This window comes from Pipra filicauda, unplaced genomic scaffold (genome assembly GCF_003945595.2).
Source record: "Pipra filicauda isolate LSUMZ 115617 unplaced genomic scaffold, ASM394559v2 scaffold812_size110788_pilon, whole genome shotgun sequence".
Classification (NCBI taxonomy): domain Eukaryota; kingdom Metazoa; phylum Chordata; class Aves; order Passeriformes; family Pipridae; genus Pipra; species Pipra filicauda.
The window spans coordinates 72,589-90,239 of NW_024104990.1; the positions used below are offsets into that span (position 1 = coordinate 72,589).

Sequence of the window (17,651 nt, forward strand, 5' to 3'; positions counted from 1 at the left end):
TTCATTTGGAAGTGGCCGTTTTTTAATTAAAGGGAACTATTTATATATGTACAAAGCCCAGAAAATATTGCACCATTAAAAGAAAAGAGGTTGTTTTACATCTGATCACCTGCTGAGGACACCTTGGGATGGACCTTCCACGGCTCCTGGGGGACATCCTGGGGCTGCTGGACACCTCGGAATTCCACTGCTCCAGGAGGAAACACCTTCATCCTTCCCACCCTTGGCTTGGCTCAGGGAAGAAATCCATCCCAGGGTGCTCCCAGCAGCATCCAGGACCATCCTCAGGCTGCTCCAAGGACAAATCAAACAAACTCTGGGAATTTGTCCCGAAGTTCCTTCGGGGCTCGGTCGGTGCCTTTTCCTGGGGAAGTCTCTCAGGGCTCAGCCCTGGGAACACGTGGAAGGTTCTGGAGGGAACCTTCTGCAGAGGGAGGGCCATCCCAGCGCTGGCTCAGCCCTGGCAGCTGCACTCCAGGAGTTTTCCAGCCCCAGGAGCAGCTCAGTAGGCCACGGCCCCGGGCTCCCGCGGGAGGCTGAAGAGCACGTCGGCCTTGGCGTTGATGAAGTAGGTGGTGAGCAGGGACAGGACCAGGATGGAGATTCCCAGCAGCAGGGTGAGCATCTGGGGAGGGAAGGGAACCCCCGGGGCTGTGGTCACACACGGAGCTGCAGCTCCAAGGGGGATTGAGGAGCACCCGGAGATCCAACCACCCCTGAGAGCCACCCAGGGCCTGGGGGACATCACCTGAGGGGGGGACATCACCTGGCAGTGACATCACCTGATGGGGGACATCTCCTGAGGGGGGGACATCACCTGAGGGGGGGACATCACCTGACAGGGTGACATCACCTGAGGGGGGGACATCACCTGGCAGTGACATCACCTGAGGGGGGGACATCACCTGAGGGGGGGACATCACCTGATGGGGGACATCTCCTGAGGGGGGGACATCACCTGAGGGGGACATCTCCTGAGGGGGGGACATCACCTGATGGGGGGACATCACCTGGCAGTGACATCACCTGACAGGGTGATATCACCTGAGGGGGGGACATCATCTGACAGGGACATCACCTGAGGGGGACATCACCTGACAATGACATCACCTGACAGTGACATCACGTGACAGTGACATCATCTGACAGGGAGTGACATCATCTGACAGTGACATCACACAATAGGGTGTGACATCACCTGACAGTGACATCACCTGACAGTGACATCATCTGACAGGGAGTGACATCATCTGACAGTGACATCACCCGACAGTGACATCACGTGACAGTGACATCATCTGATAGGGTGGGACATCATCTGACAAGGGGTGACATCACCTGCCAGTGACATCACCTGCCAGGGTGTGCCATCACCTGACAGTGCCATCACCTGACAGTGACATCACCTGACAGGGTATGACACCATCTGACAGTGCCATCACCTGACAGTGACACCACCTGCCAGGCTGTGCCATCACCCCCCAGCTCCCCCGAGTGCCCCCCCTCTCCCCCCTCCCCGGTCCCCGTGGCAGCCCCACCTCCAGCTCCCTGCTGGCCACCAGGAAGATGCGGGCCCGGATGTCCTTCCAGCGGCTCTCAGTCCAGGTGGAGAACTCCCGGGACGCCCACTGGCGCAGCTCGAAGGCGGGGGACAGGGCCTTGCTGAGCCGCGCGCCCGAGCGCACACAGCGCGGGGCCCGGGCCGACGAGTTGGGCTGCAGGGGGCCCTGCACCCACCAGTACTCAAACAGCTGCCACACGGGGAGGGAGGCACAGTCAGTGGCCATTCCCGACTTCTGGAATGTTCCCCGGGGGGTTGGGGCAGGGAAAAGGGGCTTGGCTGGGAAAGGATCCTTCTGGCAGGGTGGGAAAGACCTTCGAGGTCATCCAGTCCCCCCTGTGACCACCCCCACCCCACTGAGGGCCTTCCCTGGGCACCTCCAGGGCTGGGCACTCCCCCACCTCCCTGGGCAGCCCCTGCCAAGGCCTGAACACCCTTTCCAGGGGGAAATTCCTCCTCATGGCCAACCTGACCCTCCCCTGGCACAGCTTGAGGCCGTTCCCCCTCCTCCTGTCCCTTGTTCCCTGGGAGCAGAGCCCAACCCCCCCCGGCTCCCCCCTCCTGTCAGGGAATTCCAGAGCCAGAAGGTCCCCCCTGAGCCTCCTTTTCTCCAGGCTGAGCCCCCCCAGCTCCCTCAGGAGCTCTCCAGCCCCTTCTCCTGCTGCTCCAGCCCCTCTGCTCCTGTGGCCACCCCTTGGCTGGTCCCACCCAGGTTCCTCTTTGCCCACCCGGGCTCAGGTCGTGCCCGTTCCTCCCCTGCCCTCGGGCACTGAGATGTCTCCTCAGGGAGGAGCTTCCCTGTTCTCCCAGGCAATAAAACCCATCCCTGAAGCAGCCCCATGGATGTGCCCATTCCCGGGGGGATGTGCACCCACCTCCCTCTCAGTGTGGGGGTTCTTCTCGGGGCTCAGACACTCCTCCTTGGTGAGGTTCACCACCGTGCCCGTCAGGTTGGCCAGGACAAACTGCACCAGGTAGGTCGTGTTCACAGGGCTGGAAACTGCCACGTAGTGCTGGGGAACATCCCCTGGAACGGCAGGAAAAACGGGATTGGGGGGGTGGAAAACCAGCAAGAACCCACCAGGGAACATCGGGGGTCGAACCCCCTCCCTGCTCTCCTTCCCTGTGCTGTTCTCACCCAGAATTCCTTTGAGGTCTGGTTTGATGATGGACTGAAACCAGGAATTGTTCATTTTGATCAGGAAGCCGTAAAGCATCCGGGTGACCTGGGAGGACACGGGATTGGTTTGTGCAGGGGAGAGAAAAGAACATCTGAGCAGCTCTGCCCCGAGCCCCTCCTGCTGAGGGATGTTCCCCAAGCACAGCCAAGGACAGACCCCGGCCCAGCTGCCCAGAATTCCAGACAGAGCTAGGAAAACCGGGTGGGATTCCAGCCCCAGGGATTCCTTGGCTGATCCCCGTGGCCCAGGTGGCAATTCCACCTTTTCTTTGGGGATGAGGGAGCTTCGGTTCTGCCCCAGGAAACGAGGGAGGGGTTTTCACTCTGCTCAGGGGGAAAACAGGGAAAAGGGGAGGGGGGGATGCAGGACAGGATGCTGTGGAAACACACACGGACAGGGACAGAAGGGAGGGACGTGAGGGCTCCTGGGAGGTTCCAGGGACAGGGCTCCACGTGCTCCTACCGTTTTGGGGTCGGCCTGGATGGCAGAGGTGCTGTTGGTCCCTCCAGCCAGGCCATAAAGGGCTCGGGCCACCACGGTGGCCACTTCTGCCAGGGCCTGTGAGGGGACAGGGATCCGTGTCAATCCAGCCAGGCAGATCCAGGGAAAGGGGCTCCGGGAGGGAGCCAGGATCCATCCCAAATCCACCCCAACGCTCCGGGGCCCCTGGGCACTGCCCAGAGCCCTCCCGGCTCCTTCCTGCCCTCCTTCCAGCTTTTCCCACCTCTCCCCAGTCCCTGCTTCTTCCTGCCCCTTCCCACATCCCTCCCCACCTTCTTCCAGCCCTTTTTCCAAACATTTCCCCCCTCTCCCCACGTCCCTGCTCCCTCCTGCCCCTCCCCATCCACCCCGGGTCCAGCAGGAACCTTGGCTGTGTCCGTGACGTATTCCAGGGTCTCCTCAGGGCTCAGCCCCTCGGGATACTGCATCCCAATGTTCTCTGGAGTGTCATACATGCTCTGGTAGTATCTGAAAAGAGGGAGAGAAGCAGGGATTTGGGGAAAGGCAGGGAGAAACCACAGGGCATGGAATTCAATTCCGAGCGTGTCCAAAGCGGAGCCTCCCGGGAGCGAAGCTCCAGCCCTGCCACTCACTCCTGAAAGCCCTTAATGAGGATTTCTAATTAACTTGGCCCTTCCACAGCTTCTCCCATCTGAGCTTCTCCGAGCCATTTCCAGGCTGTGACTGGAATTTTAGGTGGGGCTGAGCCTGAGCTGTGAAACAGGGAGGGAAACTGAGGCAAGGCCAGCAGGGATCTGTTAATGCCTCATCCAAGGAATTCCAAGTGATTCCCTACTGGGGGTTGACACACTGTGTCCCTGGCACTCCCTGGGATCCCTAAAAAATGGATCCCCCAGCACTGAGTTGTGTTTTCCTCCACCTGCTCCGGGCAGGGTTAGGGGGGAAAGGGAAGCTCCTTCCCAGGGATTTCTACAGAGACTCCCAGAAATAGCAGAGAAGGATAAAAGATGGAGAGGGGGAGGTTGTGTGGAGACCTCAGAGCCCCTTCCAGGGTCTGAAGGGGCTGCAGGGAAGCTGGAGAGGGATGTTCCTCAGGAACTGGGGTGGCAGGACAAGGGGGGTGGGATCACACTGAAATAGGGGAATTTAGGGTGGGTATCAGGAAGGAATTCTTTCCTGTGAGGGTGGGGAGACCCTGGTACAGGTTATTCCATGGATTCCCCATCCCTGGAAGTGTCCCAGGCCAGGCTGGACAGGGCTTGGAGCAACCTGGGACAGTGGAAGGCGACCCAAAAAAAAAGGGGGGTGGAACTGGATGATCCTGAAGGTCCCTCCCAACACAAACCATTCCAGGACTCCAGGAAGGGAATGGGATAATTTCAAGCATTTGGGAAGAGAGGAGAGACCCAACCCCTGTCCTGTACCCCCCATTCCCACCCCAGAGCTGAAGAGGAGCAGGGGATCCCTGAGGAACAGGGTCGTGTGGGGTGAACCCAAGTGCCCTTTCCAAGGCCTGGGGCTTTCTGCCAGCGCAAACAAAAAGCTAAATAATAAATAAAAAAAAAAAACCAAAAATAACCAAAAAAAAAAAAAAAAAGGCAGCTTCTGGAAGAACAGCTGAGGCTCCTGCAACGCTCTGCTGCCATTTGCTCACCTCTGGCTCCCAGCCAGCTGTGGGGGAACATTTTCCACATCAAACCGGATTTCTCTCGCCTGTCAGAACGATTCTGCCGCGCTCGTCGGACACGGAGCTTCTCCCGCTCACACCCCCCCTCCAGCGTCCCAGGGGTCCTCTGGGAGCCCCTACCTGTTCTGGAAGGCTGTCCTGTGGTCAGTCAGGACCACCCCGGGGATGTGGCGAGCCCGGAGGAAGCGCTGGAAGGAGGATGGAGGGAGGGGCTGGGAAAATCCGGCCTCCTGCAGGGTCACGGCCGAGCCCGCGCTGCTCCTGCTCAGGGTGGCCAGCAGGTTCCTGACCTGCAAGGAGGAAAACCTGCCCTGTGCTGCTGCTCTTTGGGACGGGGTTTCTCTGGGAAGGTTGAAACCCCGCTCGAGATCCCGGAGTTTTGGCCGTGGAGTCGTGCCAGGGGTCAGATACGAGGGGAAGGTTCTTCCCGCAGAGGGTGGTCGGGAGCTGGGACAGGTCCCACAGGGAAGCCAGAGCTCAGGGAGCACCTGGAGCTCTCAGGGACACGGTGGGATTGCTGGGGCTGTGCAGGGCCAGGAACTGGACTCCCTGATCCTCGTGGGCCCCTTCCAGCTCAGGACATTCCACGGTTTCTCCCTCACCTGCGCGTCCACGGACCGGTTCATCCGTGAGACGGGGTCCGTGTGCATCCAGAGGATGGAGCCATTCCTGAGGGCCACCTGCAAGGAAAACCACCTTAAAACACGAGGCTGGACATCCCAGAGCAGGGAAATCCAGGGGGAATTCACACCCAGGCAATGAAAGGCCCCCAAACTTTTGCCACACCTGATTCAGCTCCACGAAGGAGTGGATGTTGTCCAAGCGCAGAGGGAACTTGTCCTGCTCCATGTCATAGACCATCCTGGAGCTGCCAATGTAGTCAAAGGTCTCCTGCAGGAGAAAAAGAAAAATCCGGAAAAATCCGGAAAAATCCCAAATCCTGAATCCCATCTGAGGGTGGAGGCACCTCCACCAGCAACATCCGAGGGGCTGAGGTGGAACCGACCCAAGAGTTTGGGGGCCAACTGGTAATTCCAGAGGTTTGGACAGCCTGGGACACACCAAAGGCACCAAAACCAAAGGGATTTGTAGGAAGGGGATGGAGCAAAAGGGCAAAAAGGAGGGGAAAGAGAAAAAAACAGGAGAAGGGTGTTGAATTCCACAAGAAAGGCACAGAGGCAAAACCACCTCAGTGAGGACTTTCTGCCCTCTTAATCCTGCTGGGAATGAAAACATGGGGTCATGGAATGGTTTGGGATGGAAGGACCTTAAGGATCACCTCATCCCCAGGGGAGGGACACCTTCCACTAGCCCAGGTTGCTCCAACCTGGCCTGGGACACTTCCAGGGATGGAGCAGCCACAGCTTCTCTTGGCAACCCGTGCCAGGGCCTCCCCACCCTCCCAGGGAGGAATTTCTTCCCAATATCCCATCTAACTCTGCCCTCTGTCAGTTTGAAGCCATTCCCTTTTTTCCTGTCACTCCAGACCCTCAGAAATAATCTCTTCCCATGTTTTCTGTTGTCTCCTTGAGGTCCTGGAAGTCCCACTGAGGTCTCCCTGAAGCTCCTCTTCTCCAGGCTGAACAATCCCAATTGTTTTTGACAAGGGAGACAACAAACCAGGGAAAAGGGAGAACCCCCCATTCCAGGAATTGAGCATCCAAAGCTTTCCTGAAAGGAGTGGTGTCTCCTTCCCTGGAAAAAAGGGTTGGGAAGGCTGAGAGTGGCTGGGGGAGGACGAGGTGCCCTTGGAAAACTGGAGCAGGGCAGGGAAGTCAGGAGCCACCAGCCTCCCCCTTCCCTAATTTACAGCCAGCTCTTCTCATCCCTCCTCCTGGATACATCCACAGCCTGGATGCCTCTCTCCTCCAGGGAAATTGGGGATGGATGTGCCGAGGAGGGTGAATGAGGGGGAATCACATGGCCCTGGCACGGGAAGAGCTGCACAAAGGACTCATCAGAGCTGATGCCTTGAGGGGAACATCAGCTGTTGGCCATCAGTCCCTCCTCCAGCTCGTTCTGCTTCTCCACAGCTGCCACTTCCAGCTCTGGGCTCCCAGGAAGGAGCCGCATTTCTCTCCCATATATTTTTAATTTTGCCTTTTCTGGGCTCTGCTTCAGAATTTCCAGCCTGGAAGTTCATCCCCAGCAAGGGAGGGAACAGAAAGGAGGAGACAGGAGGGAGAGCAAAGTTTGGGTGATGCATCCAGGAGGATGCAGCCCATTCCTGCCCCAGTGGAAGCTCCATCTGCTCCTGTCATGTCCTCCCAGAGCAACCAGGACCCCGTTGGAGCAGAGGGAACCACAGCCCGGGGAGGGAGATGAACAATCCCAACCCAAAGAGCAGGGACAGGGGGAGCAGCAGCCAGGGGCTGATTTGGGGTCTCAGGGGGGGTAGGTGGAGTGATCCTGCTGCTCTCACCCCTTGGAAGAAGGTGAACATGACGTTCCTGGGGAGCAGAGGGGCGTCGGGGGCTTTGTGAAGGGCTTCGGCCGCGGCCAGGTGGGTGACGAAGGAGGACACGGCGCCCTCGGCCCCGGGGGCAATGTTCCAGAAGAAGGAGTGGCTGTCAATCTGCAAGCACAAACACACAGGGATTCTGGGCTGGGAAAGCAGATCCAGCACTCTCTGTCTCTCCCTGATCCCACTCGTCCCGCCGGGAAGGGAAGGACCGAGGGGATGGTGGAGCTTGAAATGACCATCGTGCTGCTGTGGCAGGCAGGGATTTATGGGGTGGTTGGGTTGGAAGGGACCTGAAAGATCATCCAGTGCCACCCCCTGCCATGGGCAGGGACACTTCCCACTATCCCAAGTTGCTCCAAGCCCCGTCCAACCTGGCCTTGGACACTTCCAGGGATGGGGCAGCCACAGTTTCTCTGGGCAACCTGTGCCAGGGCCTCCCCACCCACACAGGAGGAATTCCTTCCATATATCCAACCTATATTTCCCCAAAATTTGAGCCTTGAGGCCTCAGAGCTTTGCCACGGACTGTTTCTCCTCGTCTGCTTCCACCAGCGAAGAAAATGCTGGAAAAAGTCTCCCACAACAAGATGGAAAGACCCGAACTGTGGATGTCCCTCCGCTGCCCCAAGGGATGGAGCCACTGCTGGATCCCGAGAACACAGCAGCCAGAAGGTTTGGAACATGGCAAGAAACCAAAATACACGACAAAAACATTCCCACGAGACTGGGAACTCCCAGATTCCCAGAATTCTCCCAGCCCGAGCTCCACAGAGCAAGATTAAGAGGTACCTACTCGTGTGGCCACCATGATAACTTCCTTCTCAGGGTCCACTTTTCCAGAGGAATTGATGGGTTGCAAAGTGCTCCACACGTTGTAGTCGAGGAGAGGGTCACACACGATCTCTGGGAAGCAGAAAGAGAAACATTCCTGGAGTTGGGATCACAGCAGTGACAAGTGAGAAACGAGGGGGTTTTTTTTCTCAACCCGGAGTTTAAGTCAACGAGCAAAAAACTCTGCTTTGCACCAGGGAAGTCCTGGCTCCAGGGGAGTCCTGGCTCCAGGGGAGTCCTGGCTCCAGGGAAAGCTGTAATTCCCCAGGGATTTGGAGCCCCACGTGCTGAGGATGGGGGGTCTCACCTGGGTTGATGCTGAAGGTGCTCTGGAGGGAGCTGCGCCTCATGCAGGTCACGGTGCTGGTCACGGCGTGCATGTGGGAGAAGAGCTGCATGGCACACAGGGGGTACTGGGGGGCAGAGCCATCCCTGGGTACGTTGTGATCCAGGTAACACTGGGGGGGAAGGAGAAGCACGGCTCAGCTCGGCGTTTTTGAGGCGCAGGAAACGGGATTTGTGGCGCTTTCACCCCGGGGAGCAGAACTCCAGCCCCTCTCTCCTCTCTCTCCCCCTGCCTGCTGAGGTACCTGTTTGATGACTTGGGTCTCGTTGGCATCTTCCAGAAGGAAAATGGGGAAGTCAAAGTCCTCGTAGGAGATGCCACTGCCCAGGGGGTTCCACACGGTGGTGTTGCAGTGGGCGAACTCGGGGCCGTAATCCTGGGAATACACACCTGGGAACAGAGAGAACGGGCACACCTGAGCCTGCAGGAGGGGAACTGAGCTCAGGGACTCTGGGCTTGCACAGTTCCAACCCTCTGCCACGGGCAAGGACACCTCCCACCAGCCCAGGCTGCTCCAAGCCCCTCTGTTTGTGTCATTGATGACGACACTGGTCCCAGTTCGGCCCCTGAGGGTCACCACTGGGCCCTGATGTCCAGCTGAGCCTCTGGATGTGACATTCCAACCACCCCAACCACGTTTTTCACCATCTGGCAGCCCACCCCTCAGACCCATCCCTTTTCTGAGCCCATCCTGTGCTGGAAGAATCCCAAAGGGATCAAAGTGTCTCTGCCATTCCAGCTCCCCTGAGATCCTCTGCGCTTCCTCGGAGCATCCAAGGAAAAGGCACCTCCCTCCCTCCCCCCAGCAGGGATGAAGGTGGAACATCTCCTCACCAAACCCATCGTTGGGGCACTTCAAGCCAGGGGAGAACCCCTGGGCAGGGCTGGGTTTGGCAGCGGCCACGGCAAGGCCGGACACCCGGGAGGTTCCCTTGAGCTGCAGCAACACCTTCCTGGAGGAGAGAAAACAGCCCAGGAATCAGGGATTCCTTGAGGAAGAGCTGCAATCCCAGACAGAGTGATGGTGATGGTGAATTACAGCCGAGCCTGTGATCAAAGGAACCTTTGGTTTTTATCTCATTGTGCAAAAAAAAAGCAACAAGGAGAAAACTTCAGCCCCGTCCTTCCTGCCCTGCCCAGGGAGGGGAGGGACCACTCCGTGCTGGGGTTTAATGGGCTGCAGTGCCAGGGCTGTAATTAAATTATGGACTGCTATTTAATGTAGAGGGGAACAGGGTGTGAGGGTTCACACACAGCAGAGCTCTTTTCACAGCAAAGGCAAGAAGGAAAAGTCACTAAAGCCCAGCAAAAAACCACTAATGGTTCAACCTCACAAGAACTGGCTGCAGTCAGAGCTGGTTCCGTCACCTGTCAGTCAGAAAATGACATTTAATCACCAGATCAGAGGCCCCTGGGCTCCCTGGGGGGATAAAAGCAGGTGCTGACTGACCTGTTGAAGAGATTCCCATCCAGCAGGATCATGTAGGGTGGGTGAGGACCATCGGCCAGGACCCACTGCAGATCCTCCTCCTTCTCCACCACGTGGATCACCCCCGTGTCCCCGCTGATGGAGGCTGTGGGGTGACAACGTGCCCTTCAGGGCATTTGTTTCCTTCACACCCCCCCAAAAAACCACCCTGGAAAGCAGGGCAGGGCAGTGTGCACAGGGCTTTAGGGAAGGGCAGCTCCTGGGATTAGGAGGGGGCTGGAGGAAGGAATTTGGGAATGGCTGAGCAGGACACGGCGCTTTTAGCTGGGAAAATCCAGCAGAGGTGAAGAAATGACCTCTCAGGCTTTGAAAGCACCTTTTGTTTGAGCTCCTCAAAGGACCTTCAGCCATCCAAGCACCGAGTGTCCCGTGACTGAAGGAAATGGGAAGGACAGCAGGAGCCCAGGCCCAGCTTAGTGCTGCTCCTAAGCCAAGGGGACAGTGCCAGACTCCTCCCAGGACAAGGAGTGATGTCCAGAAACTAAACCTCCAGGAGTTCCACCTCAAAATGAGGAAGAGCTTCTTTCCATGGAGGGTGGAACAGGTTGCCCAGGGAGGGTGTGGAGTCTCCTCTCTGGAGACATTCCAGCCTCCCCTGGATGTGTCCTTGTGTCACCTGCTCTGGGTGACCCTCAGAGGTCCCTTCCAACCCCAATCCTACTCTGGGATTCTGTAAAGATGGACAAACCACTTCCAGAGTAAAGATGGACAAACCACTTCCAGAGTAAAGATGGACAAACCACTTCCAGAGGACGCTGCTGATAAAACCAAGCCCTTTGTCCACACCCACGAACTGCTGGGAACTCCTGTCCCAACACTGGGATCAGGCCAAGGGTGGCAGAGGAGCCAGAGGACCTTGGACCCTGGGTTAGCAGAGCTTGCCCAGAGAAGCTGTGGCTGCCCCATCCCTGGGAATGTCCCAGGCCAGGCTGGATGGAGCTCTGAGCAACCTGGGCTCGCGGGAGGGATGGAATGGGGTGGAATTGGGGTGATCTTTAATGTCCCTTCCAACCCCAACCACTCCACGGTTCATTATGAGCAGGATTAAGAGGTGCTGGGGACAAGGGGCACCAGGAGGGTTCCTCAGCCCCCCCCCACGGTCAGACCCCCCCAGGCCCAGCCCAGGCCCCCCGGCTCACACTGGCAGCCGATCTGGTGCGTGGCGTTGAGGAGCCGCACGCACGGGGCCGTCCTGTTCAGGGGGATGTAGATCTTCCTCTCCACGGAATTCCCGCGGCAGGAACCTGCGGAGGAGACCCGGCCCCGGCTCAGGGGATGCTCCAGAGGGGGTGGGATGGGGTTTGAACCCCCCCCAGCAGACAGGGGGCACCCCGGGGGCTCATAGGGTGGTGGTGGTGAATCTGAGCCCCTTCCCAGTTCGGAGGGGGCACCCAAAGGGGTCGGGGGGGGGAACAGGAGCCCCTCCCCAGCTCCGAAGGGACACCCAAAGGGGTCGGGGGGGTGAATCTGAGCCCCTCCCCAGCTCCGAAGGGACACCCAAAGGGGTCGGGGGGGTGAATCTGAGCCCCTCCCCAGCTCCGAAGGGACACCCAAAGGGGTCGGGGGGGTGAATCTGAGCCCCTCCCCAGCTCAGAGGGGGCACCCAAAGGGGTCGAGTCGGGACAGAAGCCCCTCCCCAGCTTGGAGGGGGCACCCAATGGGGTCAGGGGGGTGAATCTGAGCCCCTCCCCGGCTCCCAGAGGACACACCCCAGGCTCTCCCCGTGCCCCAAATTTCGGGGGGTGATGGTCCCAGCCCCTCCCCGGCTCCCAGAGGACACACCCCAGGCTCTCCCCGTGCCCCAAATTTCGGGGGGTGACGGTCCCAGCCCCTCCCCAGCTCACAGGACACACCCCAGGCTCTCCCCGTGCCCCAAATTTCGGGGGGTGACGGTCCCAGCCCCTCCCCGGCTCCCAGAGGCCCCCCCGGTCCCCCCGGTCCCCCCTCACCCGCCGCCAGCGCGGCCACGAGCAGCGCCCAGCGGAGCCCGAGGGAGCCGCGGCCCCGGCCCGGCGCTGCCTCCATCCCCGGCGGGTCCCGGGCCTGCCCCTGCCCCTCGGCTCGGGTTCCCGGCGCTTCCCTTTCCGCCGGGAGCGGGGGTGGAGCGGGAAGGGGAAGCGGCCGCGGCCGAGGCGGTTCCGGGGCGCTGACGTGGAGCGGCGGCCGCGGGGCCGGGCCGGGCGATGCTCACCAAGTTCGAGACCAAGTCGGCGCGGGTGAAAGGTAACGGGGGTGGATGTCGGATGTGTGTTGTGTGTGTGTGTGTGTTATACGTGTTCGAAAAGGGGCGGGTGGGACACGGGCCGGGTCGGGCCGAGGGAGCGGGAGCGGGGCCGCGATGGCGGCGCGGGCGGGGACGGAGGGGAGGGAACGGGGAGTGCGGGGTCCGGGCTGAGCCCCTCGGCCCAGGGAGGGAACGGGGAGTGCGGGGTCCGGGGAGGGAACGGGGAGTGCGGGGTCCCGGCCGGGCCCTTCGACCCAGGGAGGGACATTGAGGGGCTGGAGCGTGTCCAGGGAAGGGAACGGAGCTGGAGAAGGGTCTGGAGAACTCCTGAGGGAGCTGGGGGGGCTCATCCCGGAGAAAAGGAGGCTCAGGGGGGACCTTCTGGCTCTGGAATTCCCTGACAGGAGGGGGGAGCCGGGGGGGGTCGGGCTCTGCTCCCAGGGAACAAGGGACAGGAGGAGGGGAAACGGCCTCAAGCTGTGCCAGGGGAGGCTCAGGTTGGCCATGAGGAGGAATTTCCCCCTGGAAAGGGTGTTCAGGCCTTGGCAGGGGCTGCCCAGGAGGTGGGGGAGTGCCCAGCCCTGGAGGTGCCCAGGGCAGGACTGGCTGTGGCACTGAGTGCTCTGGGCTGGGGCCAAGGTGGGGATGGGGCACGGGGGGGACTCGGTGACCTTGGAGGGCTTTCCCAACCTAAATCCATCCTTGTGGCTGCCCCGTCCCTGGCCGCGTTCACGGCCGGGTTGAACCAGCCTGGTCTGGTGGAAGGTGTCCCTGCCCATGGCAGGATGGTCTTTAAGGTCCCTCCCAACCCAGAGCGTTCCCTGGTTCTCTAATTAATCCATCAATGATTCAGTGCCAGCGGGGCTGCGCCGGGGGATCAACGGGGGGCTGAGCCACGAGGTCCCACCCAGCCCTGGGGTCCCTGAGCGGGGCAGGAGGCAGCTCCCCTGGGCATCCCCTGGTCCCTCAGCTCCCCGTGTGTCTCCGCAGGGCTCAGCTTCCACCCCAAGCGGCCCTGGATCCTCACCAGCCTCCACAATGGGGTCATCCAGCTGTGGGACTATCGCATGTGCACCCTCATCGACAAGTTCGACGAGCACGACGGTCGGTGGGGTGGCAGGAGGGTGGGAGCTGCCTGGGGAGGGGTGTTGGGGTTGCAGGAGGAGGAACTGGCCTCAGCTGGAGGTTCCTGAGGCCTCTGATCCCAGGGGATTAGCCCTGTTTTCCCTGTGGACGGTTTGCTGGCGCCGCAGACACGAGGAGTGGGGTGGGAGGTTTGTTCCTGGTGGGAAGATGAAGCTCCAGATACGGATCTGGGGGCTCTGTGGTGGTTGCAGGAACACCCTGGTGGAAAGGAATGAATTTTGGGGGTGGGTCTCGGGGGTCTGCAGCTTCCTCAAGGGGGGCAGCTCCGATCTCTGCTCTGTGTGAGCAGTGACAGGGCCTGGAGGAACATCTGGAGCTGTGGCAGGGGATATCCCAGCTGGATACTGGGAAAAGGTTCATCCCTCAGAGGGTGGTTGGCACTAAACAGGCTCCCCAGGGACGGTCACAACCCCAAACCTGCCAGAGTGTTTGGACAAAGCTCTCAGGGCCACGATGGGATTGTTGGGGTGTCTGTGCAGGGCCAGGAGTTGGACTTGGATCCTTGTGGGTCCCTTCCAACTCAGGATATTCCAGGATTCTACGCAAGGAAGGGTTCGGGGATGGAATTTCAGGCTGTTACACAACTTTTTGCTGTGCTTTGAAGCTCTGGGTTTCTCAGGAGTAGCAGGAGGGAGGAGAAGGACAAACTGTGGCCTGTGAGGGGTGCAGGGATTGCTCCAACCATCCCATTGCTTTTCCCGCTTGCAGGACCCGTCCGAGGAATTGATTTCCACAAACAGCAGCCCCTGTTTGTGTCTGGAGGTGACGATTACAAAATAAAGGTAAAATATTTCCTTTTTGGGCTCTTGGTCTCTAAAAGGTGCCACCCAGGGAAGGGAAGGGGCAAAGAAACTGGTTGGACTTGGATGATCCTTGTGGGTCCCTTCCAGCTCAGGATATTGTAGGAAAAGATGGTAAGGATAAGTTTGGGAGTCGTGATTCGCCTGTTTCAGGGGCACGAGAGTAAAGTTTTGTTGTAACTCGAATTAAAAACAACTTTTAAGATGAAAAAATCGATCTGAAACGTGGGAATGGAGAGAAAAAAAATCCCAGAAGGAGGTGGGACTGTCATCGTTCTGCTCCTGTGCTGTGGGGCTGGACTTGGAGGATCCTTCCAGCTCAGGGGATCCCACGACTCTGTGATTCCAGGTCTGGAATTACAAACTGCGCCGCTGCCTCTTCACGCTGCTGGGGCACCTGGATTACATCAGGACCACCTTCTTCCACCATGTGAGTCCTCCTGCTCCCTGGGTGGGACAGGGAGCCCTTCCCTGGGATGGATTTGGTGCTAAAGGAGGATGGAGAGGGACTTTCCCAAGGGCCAGGACAAGGGGGAATGGCTTCAGAGTGACAGAGGGAAGGGTTAGATGGGATACTGGGGAGAAATCCTTCCCTGGGAGGGTGGGGAGGCCCTGGCACAGGTTGCCCAGAGGAGCTGTGGCTGCCCCTGGATCCCTGGGAGTGTCCAAGGAATGGTTGGATGTGGCTCTCGGGGCCGAGGTGGGGACGGGTCACAGGTTGGACTCGATGAGCTTGGGAGTCTTTTCCAACCTTGAGGATTCTGGAATTCCTGGGGATGGTGGAGAGGGAATGCTGGGGGTGTGGACTGCTTGGCACACAGAATCCTTTGGGGTTTTTTAGGAATACCCCTGGATCCTGAGCGCTTCCGATGACCAGACCATCCGGGTGTGGAACTGGCAGTCCAGGACCTGTGTCTGGTGAGACCAAGGGGCTGCTTTTTAAAAAAGAACAGCCTGGTTTTGGGGTGGGATTTGGGGTTTTCAGGGAGAACAATCCCTGCTGGAGAAGGGATGTTGGAGAGGGATCCTTTATCAGGACGAGGGGCAAAGAATTCAAAGTGAAAGAGGGGAAATTTAGTTGGGATATTGGGAAGGAATTGTCCCCTGGGAGGGTGGGGAGGCCCTGGCACAGGTTGCCCAGAGAAGCTGTGGCTGCCCCATCCCTGGGAGTGTCCAAGGCCAGGTTGGAGCAACCTGAGATAGTGGGAGGTGTCCCTGCCCATGATCTCAATGACCTTTGAGGCTCATTCCAGCTCATCCCATGATTCCAGGTGCTTTTGGCAGTGCTGCTCTTCCTGCTCCTTCCCCAGCCCGAGCTCGTTGCCGTTGGTGCAAACTGAGATGTTTATTGATGTATTTTCAGCTTTAATGGCTTTTTCTGCCCTTTTTTTTTCCTGCAGTGTCCTCACAGGGCACAACCACTACGTGATGTGTGCCCAGTTCCACCCCTCGGAGGACCTGGTGGTGTCTGCCAGCCTGGATCAGACCGTGAGGGTTTGGGATATCTCTGGTGAGCTGCCAGGGGGCCAAGCCCACCTCACAGCAAGGGCTGGGAAGGGTCTGGAGAGTCCACCTGCTGAGGAGCAGCTGGGGGGGCTCATCCTGGAGAAAAGGAGGCTGTTTCTTAGTTATTGTCCAGGCCACAGGGTGCTGGAATGAAATATCCCTGGAGGAAAAGCTGGGAATAAGGGTGATGTGAACTGGTGGGGGGCTGGTGATGGGAGAGCATGGATTGTTCTAGATCCTGTGGCAGTTTTGGTTGGACATACTGTGCTCGTGGCACGGGCTCAGGCACTGCCAGCTGTGTCAACAGCCAGGATATCCAGGGGACAGGATATCCTGGATATTTAAAACCTGTCCCCCCTCGGCTCTGCCAGCACGGGGAGCGTAACAGCTCTTCAGCCACCGAGCTTTGCTGCTCCATCCTCCCAAAAACCTCCCTCTCAGCAGAGTTCCAGCTGCCAAATTGGTTTGGAGATGGTACAGGGCTGTTTTTTCCTGGGCTGATCCGTGGTGAGGGGGTTTAGGGATGTGCTGGATTATTGACTCAGCTGTCGCTCCGCTCGGACAACAACTCTGGCGTGTGCAAAAACCGACAGGGAGACGAGGAACGGGTTCCAAACATCATCCCACCCCACAGCTTTTCTCCAGGATGACTTATGTCCTTATCAGGATTCTGCTCTGGCTCCAGCAGTCCCCTGGGAAGAGTTATTTCCCGTTTTGTCTGGTGCTGTTGTGTCCATAATCCTCGTCGTGGAGCTCCGTGTGTGCTGGGCACTGTTGGCAGCAGTGGCGGGTTTTGATGCCCTCAGCTCCATGAGTTTAAAGGTCACATTCCAAAATCCTCCTCCCCTCAGCAGAGGGGGTGAGGGATGAGGAGAGCTCCTGGTTTTCACCTGTGACAGCAGCCCAGGAGAGCGTTTGGGTTGTTAAATTAGAGACATAAAGGGTGGACTCTGATCCTGGAGGGCTTTTCCAACCTCAGGGGTTCTGTGGTAATAAAATCTTTGCTTCCCCTAATGCTGCCTCCTTTTCCCCTTTGCTCCACAAGGCCTGAGGAAGAAGAACCTGTCCCCTGGAGCCGTGGAGTCGGATGTCAGGGGGATCACGGGCGTGGATTTGTTCGGGACCACGGACGCGGTGGTGAAACACGTCCTGGAGGTACAGCCCCAGCCTGGGTGGGCAGCACAGCCCCTGCAGAGCCGTGTCAGGGAATCTCTGTGATCCTCCAAAAGCCCTGAAAAGTATCAGGAAACCAGAGTTAAAAATATCAGGAAAGCAGAGTTCAAACCAGACTTCTGGTGGTCCAACAATTAAAATCCTGTGGATTGTGGAATCAGCAAGAGCCGTCTCTCGCTGTGGCAAACCTGCCTCAAGTCTTTGTGGCTTTGTCCTTCCATTGCTTGTTCCTTTCTGTCCCCAAATGGCTTCAGGTGGCCCCTTTTTCCCCTGCAGGGCCACGACAGGGGGGTGAACTGGGCCGCCTTCCACCCCACCATGCCCCTGATCGTGTCGGGAGCCGACGACCGGCAGGTGAAGATCTGGAGGATGAACGGTGAGAGGGTTCTCTGGGGCAGCCCGTGGGGAGAAGGGGCTTGGGTTGAGTTCAGGGTTGGGTTGGAGCTGAACCTGGAGGTGATTTACACCGGGGAGGGGCACCTGGAGTGCCGTGTCCAGGGCTGGGCCCCTCAGGACAGGAGAGACATGGAGGGGCTGGGGCACGTCCAGAGAAGGGGCTGGAGCAGCAGGAGAAGGGTCTGGAGAAGTCCTGAGGGAGCTGGGGGGGCTCAACCTGGAGAAAAGGAGACTCAGGGGGGACCTTCTGGCTCTGGAATTCCCTGACAGGAGGGGGGAGCCGGGGGGGGGTCGGGCTCTGCTCCCAGGGAACAAGGGACAGGAGGAGGGGAAACGGCCTCAGGCTGTGCCAGGGGAGGGTCAGGTTGGCCATGAGGAGGAATTT

General features: G+C 58.9%; 2 protein-coding genes across 2 annotated transcripts in view; one reads left to right on the forward strand and one right to left on the reverse strand.

Annotated features, from left to right (window-relative positions):
• Positions 1-12,111, reverse strand: NCSTN (nicastrin). Its single transcript, XM_027727398.2, has 17 exons — positions 11,971-12,111; positions 11,161-11,265; positions 9,983-10,106; positions 9,367-9,485; positions 8,777-8,922; positions 8,494-8,644; positions 8,149-8,258; positions 7,314-7,466; positions 5,678-5,782; positions 5,494-5,571; positions 5,012-5,181; positions 3,609-3,711; positions 3,205-3,300; positions 2,700-2,787; positions 2,437-2,588; positions 1,539-1,751; positions 1-625 (listed from the first exon to the last, which is right to left on the reverse strand). Exons 1-17 carry the CDS (start codon positions 12,044-12,046, stop codon positions 503-505), a joined length of 2,112 nt encoding a protein of 703 aa, XP_027583199.1. The 5' UTR covers positions 12,047-12,111; the 3' UTR covers positions 1-502.
• Positions 12,028-17,651, forward strand: part of COPA (COPI coat complex subunit alpha) — a 19,415-nt gene continuing 13,791 nt past the window's right edge. Inside the window, exons 1-8 of the mRNA XM_027727397.2 lie at positions 12,028-12,244; positions 13,236-13,349; positions 14,100-14,173; positions 14,541-14,621; positions 15,033-15,109; positions 15,592-15,701; positions 16,743-16,852; positions 17,147-17,246. Coding sequence (XP_027583198.1) covers positions 12,205-12,244; positions 13,236-13,349; positions 14,100-14,173; positions 14,541-14,621; positions 15,033-15,109; positions 15,592-15,701; positions 16,743-16,852; positions 17,147-17,246 — 706 coding nt within the window. The 5' untranslated portion in view covers positions 12,028-12,204. The remainder of the gene's footprint in view (positions 12,245-13,235; positions 13,350-14,099; positions 14,174-14,540; positions 14,622-15,032; positions 15,110-15,591; positions 15,702-16,742; positions 16,853-17,146; positions 17,247-17,651) is intronic.

Bases quoted from the DNA above. Each gene is read 5' to 3' on its own strand.
- NCSTN (XM_027727398.2), bottom strand. From the start codon at position 12,046: ATGGAGGCAGCGCCGGGCCGGGGCCGCGGCTCCCTCGGGCTCCGCTGG. The intron at 8,923-9,366 runs GTGAGGAGATGT...CTCTGTTCCCAG, and splicing joins GTGCCCCAACGATGGGTTTG to GTGTGTATTCCCAGGATTAC. The intron at 8,645-8,776 runs GTACCTCAGCAG...CTTCCCCCCCAG, and splicing joins AGACCCAAGTCATCAAACAG to TGTTACCTGGATCACAACGT.